The sequence below is a fragment of the Trypanosoma brucei genome, chromosome 8, assembly GCF_000002445.2.
Source record: "Trypanosoma brucei brucei TREU927 chromosome 8, complete sequence".
Taxonomy (NCBI): Eukaryota; Euglenozoa; class Kinetoplastea; order Trypanosomatida; family Trypanosomatidae; genus Trypanosoma; species Trypanosoma brucei.
This window is the reverse complement of record NC_007281.1, coordinates 111,070-127,844: the sequence shown is the minus strand read 5'-3', so window position 1 is coordinate 127,844 and position 16,775 is coordinate 111,070. Positions and strand designations below refer to the sequence as shown.

Sequence of the window (16,775 nt, the reverse complement as noted above, 5' to 3'; positions counted from 1 at the left end):
CTGTATTCCGTTCAACTGCGGAGCTACAACAAAAATTATAGAGGGTGTGTTAGGATGAATGAAAAAAAGGGAGACTCTGCCACAGTCGCCAGACCGATAGCATCTCAGGGCTGTACGGTGATGGCTGATGGCCGCGCCAGTGGGGGAAAACTCTCACGAAGGCACGAAGAAAATTCAAAAAAAAAGAATGTGGACTTTCTCATTCTGCCCACCCAGGCTTTTACTGTGTGATTCGTCAGATGCATCTCTCTTTTCTTCTTTTACCTGAAACTTAGTAACTGCGTTTATTCTTTCAATCCCGCTGTACCCTTTCATGATTATTGCCTTCATAATCTTTCCTATGTTAGTTCTGTCCTTATTTCAGCGTTTTACAGTCCTTATATTTCGTCACACTCTCTGCATCATGCTTTATAATAATACACCTGTTCATTTATATAAATTATTTCTCTCTCAATTACTCCAGTTTCACCTTACCAATATTTAACGTGCTTCTATTTTGTTCTTTTATTCGGTTGTAACCACAAACTTATCATAAAAGTTTCGATACACACACTTACAACACTCTTGTATTATTATCATTATTGATATAACGCCAACTAATATCCATAAAATAAGCAGTATAAACAAATAAATAATTTTTAATAGTAACTTTTCTTACCGTATAGCTCTAATGCTTTGGACATACAGGCCACTATCATACAAATTGTACTAAATTTTCATTTTTGGCTTTTTCAAATTCTAAAAAATTTTCACGTTTTTTTCAAAAGCGTTAAAATATATTAAATTTAGAAAATATATGCAAACTTTCCCCCAAAATCAAATTTTCAAAATTTTCATAAAATAGAGCAGTAGTCATTAAAATGCTACCAAACTCGCAAAACTAGCAGTCATCAGAGCAAATTTATTATTTACTAGAAAACAACCATTTCGGCACTTTTCTGTTTCCTTGTCAGGCTCATCATCTTTACCTTTTCTCCATGCGCAATTTTGCTTGTCGCCTGTTTTGTCATTTTCACAAGCAGTCTTATCAGTTCCGTGCCTTGTACAGCCAGTTGTAGCTGATGTCCCTGAAGCTCCCTCTCCTGTTCCTTGGCTTTTCTGTTCCTCCGCTTTGGCTTCACACGTGCCTGCTTCCTCGGTAGTTGCTTTCCATTTGCAGTTATTTTCTGTGCAGGTCGCGTTTTTTGTGTGCTGTTTGCAGTCGTCTCCTTTTTTGGCCTGCGCTTCTTGTGTTGTGCCTGACTTGCCCGCTGTTACCTGTAGTTTTTTGTAAATCTCTAGCTGAGGCCTGAGGTTGTAGGCCTGTTTCTTTAGGGACTTTAATTGCAGAAGCAAGCCTTGTAGCCGCTGAGTCGCTAACTGTTGATCCCGGAGGTCATTGGCGGCGTCGCTGAGCTGTTTTTTCCACTGTATGTTGTGATACGCTTTGCTGTCCGCCTTGGTGGTCGTCTTGTAGTAAACACACAATCCGCTGCCTGACAGTCCTCCGCAGTCGGTTGCCGCGAAAGTGCCGTAAAAAGCTTGCTGGGCTTTGCTTGTCGTCTTGCCTGCTACCGCTGCTATCAGCTTTGTTATGTCGTCGGGTGTTACTTTGTCATTTCCTGGTTCCGGACATACGTTTATTAGCCCTTGTATGGCCGTATGGACATTTGTTAAGGCGGCTTGCGCGTCAGCATTCGCAGGCTGGGCATTGCTGCATGCCTTGAATCCGCCGGCGTTTTGCGACTGTTCGCCCGCGCAAATACAGTACAAAAAGGCGGTTAGCGTTCTTGCTTTAGCTGAAGCCGACGTTGTGTCGCCGCAGAGTTCTTTTCGGTTTGTAGGGTTGCCGTTCGCTGCTTTGAAAACGGCTGCTGTCAAGTCCGCTGCTGCCGTTGCTTGTTCTCCGTATGTGGCTGTTTGAATCTTTTTGTGGATTGCTGCTGCAGTTAGAGCTTTTGACGCTTGTTTTAAATTTTCGATTTCAGTGAAAGTTGATGCTGCTGCCTCCGCAATCGGCTGCAACAAAGCCAACAGTCGCTGTCTGTCTGCCTGCGTTGCGCCGTCTGCCCCTGCGGATCTTAGAATTTTTTCCGGCCCTTTGTCTGTTTCTATTTCATCTTCCGCGTTTATCCAGTATGGCCGCCGTTCCTTTCTCAGGCTGTCTTCGGTAGCTCCAGATGGTTTATAGGCTGCTCGCTTAGGCGGAGTTCCCGTCTTGTCAAACTGCTTTCGCCAGTCTGTGCCACTTAGAGAGATGTTCAGTTTCTGTATCTCTTGATAATCTGTTGTGGCCTGCTGTGTTTCTGGGAGCTCTGGTATTGGTCGCTGTGTTAGGGCAATTAGAGCACATAGATCCAAAAAATGATGTTCATTGTCTCCTGCTGCTACTGCCGCTGCTTTTCTCTGGCTCAGTAGCAGCGCTATTACCTGTAGCACGGTGGTGGTGTGCATGCTTTTCTTATTATTTCCTAGTGTGCTGTGGACTTTGGGGTTTGCATTATTAAGCGCCTGTTATTGCTGCACCTTTAGTGCTCCGACCAGTTTATGCAGGCATATAACAATGTTCTGATCTTTTAAAAAACTCTACTGCTCATTATATGCGTGTTTTTGTTAGATTTAAAGCTTCTTAGACTTAAAAAAACCACCTTGGTCAAACGACTTTCCACAAACATTACAATATTTAAAGTCCAATTTTTCTCTGATAACACTGCATAAGTTTCTACTTTCCCCATATCCTTCGAATTAAATTGTCTTCCTTTCAACTCTTTATACCAAGTAAGATTTTTAACAATTAACTTCGCTTTCTCCTCCCACGCAATAGGATGACCTGGAAAATGAATGAATGGAGCTTGTCCAATCACCCCACTACTAGGAATAGTAAAAAATCTCTCCTCATAATCCAATGCAATCATTCCTCTTCTCAACACAAATCGCTGCCCAACAGCTTCCTCTTGAATTGCACTTCATATTAGCAATGGCGTATAGATACTCTGTCCCGACCACTACTTATCACTTTCTTTAAGCAATTCTCCAAATGAATATTCAAATTTCTCAAATGCCCAAACTCTTGCCATTAAACTTCCACCACTAAGACAAGGTTTGCCACTACGAGGTATTTTAAGCAACTGATGTAAGTTTTTATCCTCCTCTTTTTGGTAACCAACATTAAAAAACCAATAGCAACTCTCTACATGATCTTTATGAATTTCCTCTTCTTTAAATTTATCTTCATTTTCTGCACTATTTTGTATAAAATATTCCACAGCAGTTTCATATTTACCTCCGTCAGAAACAATAACATCAGATCCGTCCAAATGAATTACAATATCCTCATAACTTGAATTCTGTCTTTCTAAAAATTCTATAACCCATATAGGTATTTTAAAATGGCTATACAAACCTCTAATTGCAATTGTAATAATTTCAACATTGCTTAGTTTGGCACTCAATATGAGCCTACACCATCCTTTCGTTGTATGAGGTTGAACTGCAACAAAAAACGCTCTTGGTTTCTTAGTATAATTTTCCGTTTAAATAGCTGCTGTTTCACCTTGTATAGATATTGGTCTTAAACACACTAAATGTAGTAGTAACAGTGACAGTAATGTTCTCATGATACCAAATTTCATACCACAGTATGCCTTTTAAATTTGTTAGGTTTATAAGAAAATTCTATATATTTTATGGAAAAGGTTGCTAATATCACTAAGGTGTTATTTAAAGAATACTTTTCTACACGTAGAAGTAATGCTTTTATACTTTTATGATGTATGTGTGGAAGGCTGTATGCACATTATGTGTAGTTTTTATTTGATCATTCAGCTGCAGTTATTCTTTTAGAAGTTAACTTCAGTAGCAACTAACGTTGAATACTAAAGGGAAAATGCTTTTTTTTAGTCTTAATATTTTCTGTCTATTTATTTTTATGGTATTCGCAGCAGCTAGTTTTACTATTTTGTTTAAAATGTACTAATCATTTTACTATTTTTGTGCGGTTACAACTCAAGGTGGTATGATTAATCGTAAAATCTTCATCACAATTGTTTTTATCAGCTACTAATGCTAATTTTCTGGTTTTAGTCATCCCTACAATAGCAGCTATCTATTTCTGTGCGAAATAGGGTGCGTAACCGGCTCCTCGTAATACGCTATTATTTTTTGATTTGTTTTTCCCTTTCGCGTATTCAGCTGTTTCATCCTGTGTTTTCTTTACTTCTCTAAATTTTTCTGTTTAAAACGTAGTTACTCCATTCTGCATCTACACTACATTCTGTCTTTCCATCACTCTTTGCGTAACATAATATCAATATGTTTGTTTGTGTATAAAACTGCGCATATTCCATCTCCTCCTTTCTTCTGTTGCTGCGTTTCGCTTAGTAATACTCGACTTTATTCCTACTCCCTTACTCCCATAGCAAAATTATAATTGATTTAAGTGCTTCTTCTTTCTTTCTGGTTGATTTATCATTTCCACCACTTTTATAATAATAATAGTATACACACACTCACAACACTCTCCTATTATTATTATTATTTATTATATAATGCTGTTATACATGTGTATATGTGTTTGTGAGATTGTAAAGGGATCTCGCAGGCATCGTGAGGGAAGTATGGGGTAGTACGAGAGGAACTCCCATGCCGTGCCTCTGGTTTCTGGAGTTTGTTGAAGGGCAAGTGCTCCGACGCTATCGCACGGTGGTTCTCGGCTGAACGCCTCTAAGCCAGAAACCAGTCCCAAGACCGGGTGCCCGTAAAAGCAAAAAGCAAAAAGAGAAAGTATAGGGAAAAATATAGTGTACATGTAAAGTGTGTTCCATATATATATATATTCATATATATATGTGTGGGCACGGCTTGTGTGTATGTCTATATGGCTCACTGACGTTGAAGAGAATGAAAAAGTGTATAATAATACTACATATGCGTGTGTATGTGTGTATATTATTACTTTGTATTTCTGTGTGAGAAGTGTTTTATGTGCGGGCATATATATATATATATATATAAATGCTCTTTACCTCCGTCTCTTCCAGTTGTCTGTTCTCGCTCAAGACAAAAAAAACATGTTCGAAACGAATATTATCTCGAACTGTCACTTCTCTTATCTGGTGGGCTCTGCCCTCCCTTGTCGGCGCCCAGTACCTTCATTTTCACAAGATCTGTTTCGAGCGCGTTGAACAAAAAACAAAAGCAACGGAAGAATTTCATTACTTATAAAATTTATGTGATGATGCGGAGGTGTGAGAGGTATTATGTTATGCTTGCATCAACAATGCGCGTGCATATACACTCTATGTGTGTGTATGTTTTTGTCTGTATTGTTGCGCGTCACACTGTGTGGTACTACATATATATACGAGGCAATGTTTCAATTATTTTTGGTGCATTGTGTTTCTATGTGTGTGTGTAAGTGCCACCAACTCTGTGAACCAAACCTATCTCTCTGTGTATATATATTTATATACAATACAATAATATTTTGTCCCTCTCCAAACGAGAGTACATGCATGGGCTGGCATGAGCGGCACGCTCCACGACCGTGGGGCTCGAGGGGCACTTTACGTCCCGAGGCGCTGAACCTTGATGCTTGGAATTTCATGCTCAGGGACTTTTGAAGAAGTCATATGTGTGTGCTTGTATATGTGTATGTGTGTTGTGTTACGTTGCGTCGAGATGTTGGGGTCACATTCTCTACTATGTGTGTAGTCTCCTATTTTGCATCACGTTGTGACGGGGAGCGTTTTATTGGATGTGTGTGTATGGTCACTCGGATATTATGCTATGCTGCAATTTTTCCATGCGAGAACAAAATTAATAGCATGCCATTGTGTTTTATAATAATATATTCTGTACGCCTTTATTTTGGGTGAGATTCCCATGTATATGACATCCAATATGTCCAAGAAGCAAGTGTATATTTATTTATTGATGTTTACATAGATCCCATATTTGTCGCACTGGTGGGGGTTATGCTCTCCACATCACAATATATTATATGCTGAGAGGACAGCTTGCACACGTATGGGGAATTTATAGGAATATGATAATAAGCTCCTTTGTGTTTGCCGCTTTTCTAGAAATGTGAGAATAATGCAAACCGTATATTTTGTGGCTGTGAAGGTTTGTCATAATATATCGACATAGTTTTCCCCTTTACATACTAATAATATACCATGAGGCATTATGTGCACAATATGGGAAGTGTGGCTACTGTATATGTTATTTGTTAACTCTTCCTTCGGATGAAACACTACAGTGTCACACCTCTCCTTCTCATATCATATGTATGTGCTTCACCTCACATTATTACTCCATACCATTGTGTTCTATTGGAAGAAATAATGTGGAATAATAGATTGGGTGAAAAAAGAAAAGATCAGAAAGGCATGACTATCTCTCTCTATAGTGTGTGGTGTACGCTGTTGATGCTTTGAAAGTTCTGCATCATCACGTGATATCATATACCCGTATGCCGCGCTTGTGCATACGTATGTGTATATATTTTCTTTGATACATTCTCGGCGTAATGGAGAGTGTGTCCATGTCAGTTATTTTTTGTTTCCTTCACGAACTTACGCACTTCAATGCGAATTTCCATCGTTTTACACACGGTGCAGTCGCTTATCCCTATTATGCGAGGTGCGTGTGGTTAGGAAAAGATTAAGAAGAAGAGAGGCTTTAACCTATATGTTAGAGAGGCGCAAAAGTAATGTTCATTTCAAAAGGGATTTGGTTCTTTCTTTTCGTTTCCTTCAAACTTTTTATTTCTACTGAATAAGAGGTTTTGATGGTGCATAAATGCGAACACTTGGTTCCTACCATCGTACATGTTTTTTTTTGGAAAAGTACTGGCTGTTGTGTCAAAATACACGCATGTTCTGCGAGTAAGGAGAAACTCACGGTTATTGATGAAGTAAATGCGATTGGGCACAAAAATGAAAATTCCTCTATTCAATATACGCTTGTGGTTGTGAATTCCCATTATCGACATTGGAACTTCGAATGTCTTCGGCATGCTGTGGTGAGTTGTTGTAGTGAAGCGGCGTGTCAGCAGTCTTTTTGTTTTTTTTTACTATTAATCACTTGGACTCGCTCAGCATATGACAAATTTCTAGGCTTAGATTCGGATTTTCACGTGTCTCTGCGGTAATATCTCTGTTTAATATATGTTTATATATTAATACGTTTATACATTAATATGTTTATTTATATATTTGTGTATGTGTAGGCATATTGCAGGGTAAAAGTAACCTCATACAGTGGCTACTGGATTTGGCTATTCGATGTGGTTGTTGGAATTGGAAGTGTCTCCATGACTTTAGTTCCACCGGGAGAGAGTGTGTCATCGCTTTTCAAAAGCTCATATTTATGCCGTCTACGAAATGAGTCGAGGAAGAGAGTATCAATACGCAAATATCGCGATGCACGAGCTATTCATTTGGTATCCGTATTCAAGGAATGAAACGATTAAGACCGTGGTTCGCAGTTCTCTGCTTTGGAGATGTATTTATATACATATTTTTGTGAATGGACGAACTAACGTAATTGTATGACATACTCGGACACACACAATGTAATGTTGACGGGAGTGATTGCATATCACTTTACTCAGTGTTGAGTGTTGCTTTGGTGCACAGTTATTATCTATCACTAATTATAATAATAATTATAGACTTAAATTACTCCTAATATTCATAAAATAAACAACATGATCCAAAGTAGCGAATGTTCCAAAGAGCACCCATTTTCATACCCTATCACCTTACTACTTCTCACCCACAGTCACTATTATACACACTTCACTAAATTCTTTGTTTTTCGAGTTTCTCAACCTTTCATAATTTTCATCAGAAAGTGTTAAAATATGCCAAATCTTAAAAAATCACCTAAATACGAAATATTTTAAATTATCATAAGTGCAGCAAAGTTCTTAAAAATCCTTAGAATACTAAAATTCTATCCAACTCATAAAAGCAGAAGCAGTAATCAAAGCAAATTTTTCATTTAGAAGAATTCTGGAATATTTGCCTTTAATCCATCAACAGACAGATTTTTCCGGATTTCTGACCCTCATTTTCCTTTTCACAGCTCGCTTTGTCTTTGTGTTTGGTACACCTATCTGGTGGTATTTTGCCATCTTGATTTGTTGTATCTTCCTTCTCTATTTCTATACCTACTACGCACTTCTTTTCACCGTTTTCTGAAACTTCTTTGCATCCATCTTTGCAGTTATCTTCTTTCCCTTTCTTTTCGCATGTGGTGTTGGTTATTGTTACAGTAGCTGTTTGCTTTCTGTCTGTTATCGTCGCCGCGTTTTTTGTCTGTAGAGGTACTGGTATGGGCTGTGAGTATGCTGCTCGAGCTGTGTCTATCAGCCGTCTCGCGATAGCTGCTTGTGTCGCCGCTTCATTTGCCTTTTCTATGCTTTGCTGCATTGTGTTGTAGGCGCTGATTAGTTTTTCTCCCCATTTTATGCTTGCTAGCCCCGTTCCCGTGTCTTTGTTGTAAGCTGCAGTGTAGTCGACGCATACTTCGTTGGCGGCTCCGTTGCAGTTGCTGGCGCCTCGTTTCCCTAAGTGTCGGAAGACCCTTGCACCTTGGATGGCCGTTCGTACGCCGGCTGTAATATGCGTGATAATGCTGCCTAGTTCGGTCAGCGTTACCGCTGAACCTTCCTGTTTGGGGCATTCGCCGAGTACTAGGGTGTGCGGCGACCCTGCTAGGTCCGAACTCCAGTCTATCGCTAGCCCGCCGTTGTCACATGTCTGTGGGTTCGCTGATGAGGCTTCAGCACACAGACAGATCATATCGCCGATCACGGATTTTCCGCCGTTGCTGCCGCAAGCTGCTCCCCAGTTTGTGAGCGCTTTTAGCGCTTTGGGCAGTATGAATTTGCTGTCTTCCACGCCCTCGCCATAGATGGCCTCTGATATTTGCTTAACTACTTGAGCTGGAAGCGTTGCCGTTTCTGCCTCTTTGGCTGCTTTGTACAGTTGGTTGGCTGCTAGCAGCTTTTCCAGGGTTCCATTTATTGAGCGGCGAGCTACGGCAGCCGCCCATCCGGTTGGGGGCGGGTTGCTGTCTAACCAAGATTTTCCACCATCTTTTTTGGTCGTTTCGTGTTTAATCTGCAACCATTTGTCGTACGTTTTCTGCCAGTGGGTCTTAAAGGGTTCGGCTTGCGCATGTTTGTGCTTTTGGGCGTAGGAGGTGGTCTCGGGGTCGCCTGAGAAAATATCTTGCCACTCATTGGCTGCCACTGACATGTTCATCTTTTCTATGTCAGCTATGTCACTATCAAAGTCGTCTGGCAGCTTCGGCCTGGCTATTTCCCGGCCTCGTAAGTTTGCCGCATTGCAAAGCAGTAATAGGTCATGTCTGTTTTCTAGCGTTAATGCCGCCCTTCCGTGACTCGTCAGTGCTAGAATGGTGATTGCTAACGTAAAAAGCATGTGTTGTGCGTCTTATGTTTTGCAGAACGATGCGGATAATAAATTTGTTTGCTAAAATCTAAAAATTAGTAAAGGCTTGCATTTTTTGGCCCGTCGCAAATGTCATTCTGGTGATAGCAGCGGAATTGATCTTAATTGGAAAAACATAATAACCACTATATCATGATCAAAACGGCGGCAGGTCTGACCTAACTAGTTGTTCTATCCAATCTTATTCCCGGTTTGTTAGTGGGTAGCTTGCTATTCAGCAAACTACCTAAAAAGTTCGAGCAGCTGCGCATTCGTTTTCAAGAATGGAGCCTTAAAAAATTTGTAGTCGCACATAAAATCACCAAGAATGCGTTTAAATACCTGGAGTCCAGAAGGCTTATGTTTTTTAAAATCACGATTTTGCTGCAGAAGGTCATGGAATAGAAGATTGCACCATTAGCAAAATTTTTATTTTCAGCAGCCTTCCCCCCTTTACTTCTCAATCCATATTGCTCTACATATATTGGATATATTTATTACTCAATCAAATCATGTACTTCTTTAAATTATTGCACAGATATATACTCCTGAAAATTCAAATATTAAGGCATCTACCGCATGGAATTGTCTAATAATTGCTTGCTAGTACACCTTTTGTCTCTAATAATACAACTCCTTTTTTTTGTACGTACGCAATATGCTCTCTTGAAATACTTCGAAACGTGAATGCTTTGGGCCCATTTCCTTTTTGGCACAGGAAATTTTGTTTTTTTCACCTTTTTCAACTCCCTCTCCTTCTTTATGCGCTTCATAAACTGTGTATTTCTCTTAATTTTAATGTGAATTACCAGGCCCGCAAGCCACGGAAAATTTTCGCCAGGATGCATATACGGGATCTTAGATGTCTTGTAGCTGACTTTTTGGACATTATAAATATCTAAAAATTTATATAGACTTTCTTATTCTTTTAAGGTCTTTTCCCTCTCTAACGTTAGTAAGCACGTTCTCATAACGCATTATTTATTTTTTATAAAAGGAAATGTTACTCCATTGTTCTTGTACGATGGACACTGCAGTTTCATGATTTGAACCTCCTTTTGGTTGTGTGTAATGATAGCTGTAGCTTGCATTGTGTTACAGCGTGTCAATGTTTCATCTTTCTCTCTCGTTCTGCTTCTCCCTTAATAATAATATTCCTTGGACTGTTTCTTATTCCTTCACACGACTACACTCACACTTACTCACTTGATTTCCTTGCTCCTTTTTATTTGCCTTAAGTGTTACTATTCTCTATAACGGTATGGTATTCATAAACATCCTTTTTTAATATTCGCATACACACACTCATAACACACTCCTATCATTATTATCATCATTATTATTATTACTGCTCTTATTATAATATTCGTATATACACACCCACAACACTCTCCTATCACTATGTAACAACATCAACTAGTATCAATAAAATTAACAAAAAAAGAAAATAAACCACAATAGAAAAGCACTTAATTTTCATATAATATTACGTTATTACTACATACACAAGTCATTATCATACACATTTTATTTTTTATGCTTTTTACTATTTTTCAACCTCTTAAAATTTTTAGATATATGCACGTTTTCATCAAAAAATGTAGTAATATATCAAATTTTAGCGATTTTAGAAAATTATTTTAAAATGGCAAGTTTCATAAATTTTCATAAATTTGAAAAGAAATCCTTATAATTTTATATTTCTTAAAATTCTATGAAGTTCATAAAAACAACATATACATGTGGAAAAGAAACCGTCATATTGTCAGAAAATTATTTTTCTCCCTTGTCTGTTTCAGGTTTTGAAAAACATTTCGGGTCTTTTTTCTTATCAAAATCGCAACCAGTTTCCTTTTTGTATGATTTCTCCTTTATGTGCTTTTTGCGTTCGCTTGTTGATTTGGGTGACTCTTCTGTTTTGTCTTCTTTGGGAAATGAGGGGCTTTCTTGGCTGTTCTTCTTTTTTTCTTGTTCTGCGATGTAAACAGTGACGGTGTAATAGATTTGTGCATCCGCGAGCTCTTTGGGGTCATTTATCGTTTCAAGTTTCTTGTTTCCGCTGCTTAAAACAATCTCTTTTGATGGTGCTAGTTCCTTGAGGTATTTTTCTATTGTGTTCTTCACATTGTGTACTTTCTCACCGATCAATTCTTTTAGGAATGCGCCGACTTTACTCTTGGTTTATGTCTTGCTGTAGGATGCGTCTGCTCCGTCTAGTTCCTTTGCGAGAACATCTTTTAACTTTTGGCTTTGCGCCAGCACTGCTAAGTTGGCGCTTAGTGTTATTCTTCTCAGTTGCTTGTTGGAATTTTAAAGCTTTTTTATCAACTTAAGGTTTTCATTTATTGTATTACTTCTTGGTACTGGCTGCTTACTGTCGGCGTCGTTGTATTCTGTCGTTGTTCCGGACGTTATCATGTTGATTGTTACCTGTTTTGTCGTGAAGAGCTTGACCACCTTTTATGCCTATTTCAGTAGCTACGCTTTTTGTGCAGCTGGAAGAGGTTACTGCCGTGCCGCCTCATTTGCTTCCCCCGCATACCGTTAGTGGCGCGCCTGCTGCTGCAACTGGGGTTTCTGGATGCGTTGTTACGATATTCCATGTTAGATCCGTTCCCGCTGGCTCCTCCCCCTCGTTGAGCCCCGTCCGGGTGTTCGGTGGTGACAGGCAAGTTCAGTGCTGCGGGTCGCTTAGCGTTACATCTATTTTTAGGTGACTTCCTGTTATCGGTGTGTTTGCTGTTCTTACATTTTTATCTGCTACGGTGAGGTGGTTGAGGCTTTCGATTGTTTCTTGCGTTACAGCCAGTCGCGACACCGCAGCTATCCCCTGTAAGATATCAGTGATGTGGTTCGCTATTTCTTGCGCCGCCGTCTGGACTTCAGTCAGCATCTTTTGCGCTACCAGCTGTGCTGCCATTGTGAGTAGCTGTCGGAGCGACCCAGCTAGTAAAAATAGCTTGTTTGTCGGTGCTGTTTCCGCCTTTAATTCGCTCAGTTTGATCGAAATTGTGTTCTTTGCATTGTCAGCGATTTTGTGCAAGTGAGTTGCCGTATCTTATGAAGTGTTGAGCCCGGTCTTATGGTTGTGAAGGCCAGTCCTTTGGTTATTGGCGTCGCTGTCAGCACAGCTGTCACCAATAATGCCGCATGCAGCGTTGTCATCTGCTGAGGAGAATAAGCCTGACGTTTTTTTGCTAGATTTTGCGCTTTGTTGAGATGATACGAAAGAAATGCAATTTTTTTACACAGTTCAACTTGGTCACTATGAACCGCTATTTTTTGTCGCTGAATATAATATGCTACAAATTTGTAATTTAACGTCACGATTTGAGGTAAAAAGCAGTCAGTTGAACCACAATTTTTTCATTTTCAATAACAATCTATCTTGGTGTATATCTATGTCTCAAAACTTTGAAATTTATGGCTATCACTTTTCTTTTCTATTTTCTAATGTTCAGCTTTCGCTTTGACTAGGAATAAAAATATAACTTTGCGTTTTGTCGCGTACATGATTTTCCATTGCTCCTTGTTTTTTCAAGGTATTGTTTGTTTGTAGCGCATTCAATAACGCCAGGCAATTTAGGTCACGAAAGTGTATTCTTTTATGTTTTGACTTATGTCCTAAGGGACAATTGCTGCACCTCAATAATTATTTTTATATTGATGATCCGTTTATTGGAAGGTCTTTACGTCATACTAATATACCAAACGGAATTAAATAAATGTTGCTTCTAATTTTTTCTCTTTCACATAAAGTTTTTTCTTGTTAGATTTAAAAATTTCCTGTGGTTTATTACTTTTTATGTTCACAGTCATGCACTAGCAGTCCTAGTATTAAATTTCTTCTTCCAATAATATTATATTGTTTCCCTCCAATTTTCGATTATTATTACATCCAATAAGAAAAAGACATCAATAATATCTGACACTTACCCACTCGCTTCCTCCTTATGTTCTTTATTTACTGTTAAATATAAGGATAGTCCATCACACTAAAAACTACAGTTGCCGACATCGTCTCATTAGTGACATAAATAAATTTGTGTGAAATAAAGGACATTATTTCCTCTTGAATCGTTTACTTCTGTGTTTTTACAGCCCATTATGTTATTTTGTTTTGTACTTTCTTTTCTTATTGTCCTCTCTCACTATTGCTGCGTGTAACGTAGTTACTCTTGGTATGTACACTAAAGTTATTTTCTCAATCATTATCACCTCATTAACCTCCTTGTGCATAATTATGCCCGTCATCGTGTTTGTGCTTTAAAATTGTGCATATTCCACCTCCTTTATCCTATATTTCACTCCGCCACTGTCACGCTCACTCACTTACTCCCATTAAACTATTACCATTTTAAATTACTTCTATTTGTGCTTTCACTTTAGTCTTCACTCCGACACTCATTATAATATTAGTATATACATATTCACAACACTCTCCTATTATTATCATTATTATTTATAAAATATCAAACAAAATTAGAATAGCACTCATTTTTGTACCTTTTAACCCTATTACTTTGCACCCATATTCTACTTTCATACCAAATTTTTATTTTTTTGATTTTTAGAAAAATTCACCGATTTTCATCAATGAGTGTCAAAATATATCAATTTTACCAAATTCTTTTAAAATAACAAAGTTTCATAAATTTCATTTAATTTAACAAAAATCCTTAGAATTCTTAAATGCTACCAAGCTCATAAAAGCAACGGTCATCAAAAAATTTTCTTATTTACAAGAAAACTGGAATCTTTGAAAGCATCACATTCCCACTTGTGATTTCCAGTGCAATCTTCCTTTTTTTTATTATCGGAGCATTTCTTTTCTTTCTTCCCATCTTCTTTGCTCCCTCTCCTCGTGGTGGCTTGTAATCAGGATCCACTACGCATTTTTTGTTTCCACCGTCGCTATCCCATTTACAACCTTCTTTGCAGTTATATCCTGTTCCTTTCTTTTCGCATGTTTCGTCCCTTTCGGTTTGTTTTTCTTTTGGCATTTGTTTCCGTATTTTTGCCTCCTCAATTAGTTTGGTGGTCTCTTGGCGGCGTTTCTGTTGGCAGCGAGCTAGTGCTTCTTCTAGCTCTGTTTTAGTGCTAAGCTCTTTTAGTGTTTTAGTTTGTATTTCATCGGCGCTGCTTTTCTCGACCGAGTACTCTTTTAGTTTGTCCCATATTTTGCTGTTGAATTCTGCTTGTGTGTCTCCTACGAGTTTTTTCCTAAGTTCGTCTTTGGTTGTGCCGGCGGGTAGTTTGGTTATTTGTGCCTGTGCTAGGTGAGCTGCTTCTACTGATTGTTGTAGGTCGCCGTCAGCTTTCCATGATTCGAAATTGCCGTGGTCGACAACGATCTCTGGAGCCTGTTCGCAGGCGGCCAGTTCCGCATTGTGTTTTGCTGCGATTACTACGATTGGTGGTGTTGGTCCTGCGTTGTTTGCTTTTGCTTGGTGAACGCTCGTCATTGTTGGGCTGCCCGTTGAGACCTTGAATAATCCGCCTGCCCATGATATGCCGTTGCCGTCTGTCGCCGCGCCTGCTGTGTAACCTTTGCTGCTGCCCGCGTCGGTTAGTTGGCAGCTTTGGGTGTTCGTGTTCTGTGTAGTGTGCACCGCGCCGCTTTCATCGCTGTTTGCGTAGTCAAACTCTGGTTCGAGTTTTGTTTGCGTTCCGTCAAAATTTACTTCTTCTGAGCGCTCTGGTATTAAGGTGTTAAGTTGTCCTGCTCCTGAATCTGGTCCGGTTAAGTGCAGGCAAAAACGTGTCGCCGCGTCGCTGGCTTTTGCCGCCGCAAAAACGTCTATTGTTTGTTTGATGTGTCCCGCTGCATACATGGAAGCTGCTGCTGCTGGTATTGCTTTTTGTGTCATGGCGGTCAGTTTATTGACATAAGAGTTGATTTTGTTGCCGACAAACGTTACAAGGACATTTAATGCAGGTTGCTCTGCCATAGGTGCGGCGCAGGCGGCGGTTTGGAGCCGTAAGTGGAGGAGCTGGAGGTTGGTGATTTTTTTCTCCCACTGTTTGACTGCTCCTATTGCGCCCTTTGTGGTTTTTATGTAGTTTTGACTGAGTTTGCACAACCGTGTCGCTGCCGCTTTTGACATAGCGTTACCCGCTGTTCCCTCCGTTTTTGTTATGACCAGCAGGGCGGCAATGACCGCTGAGATAAGTGTGTTACAGCGAACAGAAACTGTTGGCGGCTTCGGCTTTGTTGTATCATTGATTCTTCGTTGTTGCATATCTGCTATAGTCTATTCCAATATTGCTTCGGTTCTGAAGGCGAAAACAGTGTGAATTTTGAAGTTACATTGTGATTGTAGATTATTTGAAAGGGAAGCTCATTTCGTTGAAAGTCAGTCCGAGGCCGCTTCATGTAGTTTGTCTTACGTCTTTTTTTGTTTATAAGGTTACGATGGTCTAACCTTATACTGTAACACATTTTAGACTTAATTCTTTTGTGGACTGGATTGAGTTTTTCATTTCTACATTAAAGGTGTCTGTGTTGCACTCGTTGGATTTCTTTGCCTAGAATGTTGGGTTGTGTCGAGTAATCATATGAACTAAAGGAATCGTTGTCTGAATATCTCCAGTGGGAATGTTGGTACAAGTTTCTAGTTGTGTTTTTGCATTGTATGATAAACAGTGTTCGCCGCAAGCTCAGTTACAAGTCTTAATCATTGCTGCGCTAAGCATCGCTTTGTAGCTAATTTATTTTGGTTGTCAGTTGTTGGGTTTTATCCATTTTTTGCATCTGCGTCGTTTTATAATATCTTTTCTTAGCTCGATCGGCATCCTCTATGTAATTTCCACTCAATAAGCAGAGTTTGTTTAAACTTCTGTCTTATGTCGTTCTGTTTTATGTTGCAGCCTTGATTTGGATGCTTCTATTTTCGTATGTTTTTTAAAACTTTAAGCTGCAATCTAAACGCAGTTTTTTCCTTCACCCTATAACGCCAATATCGGATATACCTAGACTTAACGGTATAGAAAGGCATAAGGAAGATGAAATTCTACTTATAAACTGTCGATGCTTATGCACTCTCCCTGTTGAGATAAATTTAGCTACACCCTTGTACACCATGGTATTTCTAATATGCTATATCTTCCTTTCAGGAATCTCTTTCAAGTCTGCTGTTGACATCATTATAGACAACAGCGAAATTCTTGTCTATATGAAATAACTTTGCCGATTTTCCTGAGTATATGTACTTCTAAGGCTTAATGTTTCTACACTTTTCTGTGATTCTGTAACACTTTTTTGCTTCTGTTTGTTTTTCTATCCTTGAACGTATTTCAGTGCTTTACTCTTTTGACAAAGATAAAGCA

The 16,775-nt window shown here is 39.1% G+C and overlaps 1 protein-coding gene, 3 non-coding genes and 4 pseudogenes across 4 annotated transcripts, besides 10 other annotated features; 3 read left to right on the top strand and 5 right to left on the bottom strand.

The window, feature by feature from the left end:
• Positions 1–185: part of a mobile genetic element that runs on past the window's edge.
• Positions 1–185: part of a mobile genetic element that runs on past the window's edge.
• Positions 1–16,775: part of a sequence feature (sequence corresponds to BAC RPCI93-25E9) that runs on past both edges of the window.
• Positions 770–798: a sequence feature (AT_rich).
• Positions 856–2,433, bottom strand: Tb927.8.460 (variant surface glycoprotein (VSG, atypical), putative; the record flags this gene model as incomplete). Its single annotated transcript, XM_841792.1, has 1 exon — positions 856–2,433. The coding sequence occupies one exon, from the start codon at positions 2,431–2,433 to the stop codon at positions 856–858; it is 1,578 nt and encodes a 525-aa protein (XP_846885.1).
• On the bottom strand, positions 2,599–3,611 carry Tb927.8.450 (annotated as a pseudogene).
• Positions 4,502–4,528: a sequence feature (AT_rich).
• Tb927.8.449 lies at positions 4,555–4,737 on the top strand (the record flags this gene model as incomplete). Its single annotated transcript, XR_002990123.1, has 1 exon — positions 4,555–4,737. It is a non-coding gene; the product is annotated as an rRNA large subunit delta (M2) (ribosomal RNA).
• Positions 4,801–4,826: a microsatellite.
• Positions 4,971–4,991: a microsatellite.
• Tb927.8.446 lies at positions 5,068–5,145 on the top strand (the record flags this gene model as incomplete). The annotated part of the gene is made up of 1 exon (XR_002990122.1): positions 5,068–5,145. It is a non-coding gene; the product is annotated as an rRNA large subunit zeta (M6) (ribosomal RNA).
• Tb927.8.443 lies at positions 5,463–5,598 on the top strand (the record flags this gene model as incomplete). Its single annotated transcript, XR_002990121.1, has 1 exon — positions 5,463–5,598. It is a non-coding gene; the product is annotated as an rRNA large subunit epsilon (M4) (ribosomal RNA).
• Positions 7,149–7,207: a microsatellite.
• On the bottom strand, positions 7,934–9,437 carry Tb927.8.440 (annotated as a pseudogene).
• Positions 10,766–10,807: a microsatellite.
• On the bottom strand, positions 11,151–12,611 carry Tb927.8.430 (annotated as a pseudogene).
• Positions 13,891–13,919: a sequence feature (AT_rich).
• Tb927.8.420 lies at positions 14,137–15,688 on the bottom strand (annotated as a pseudogene).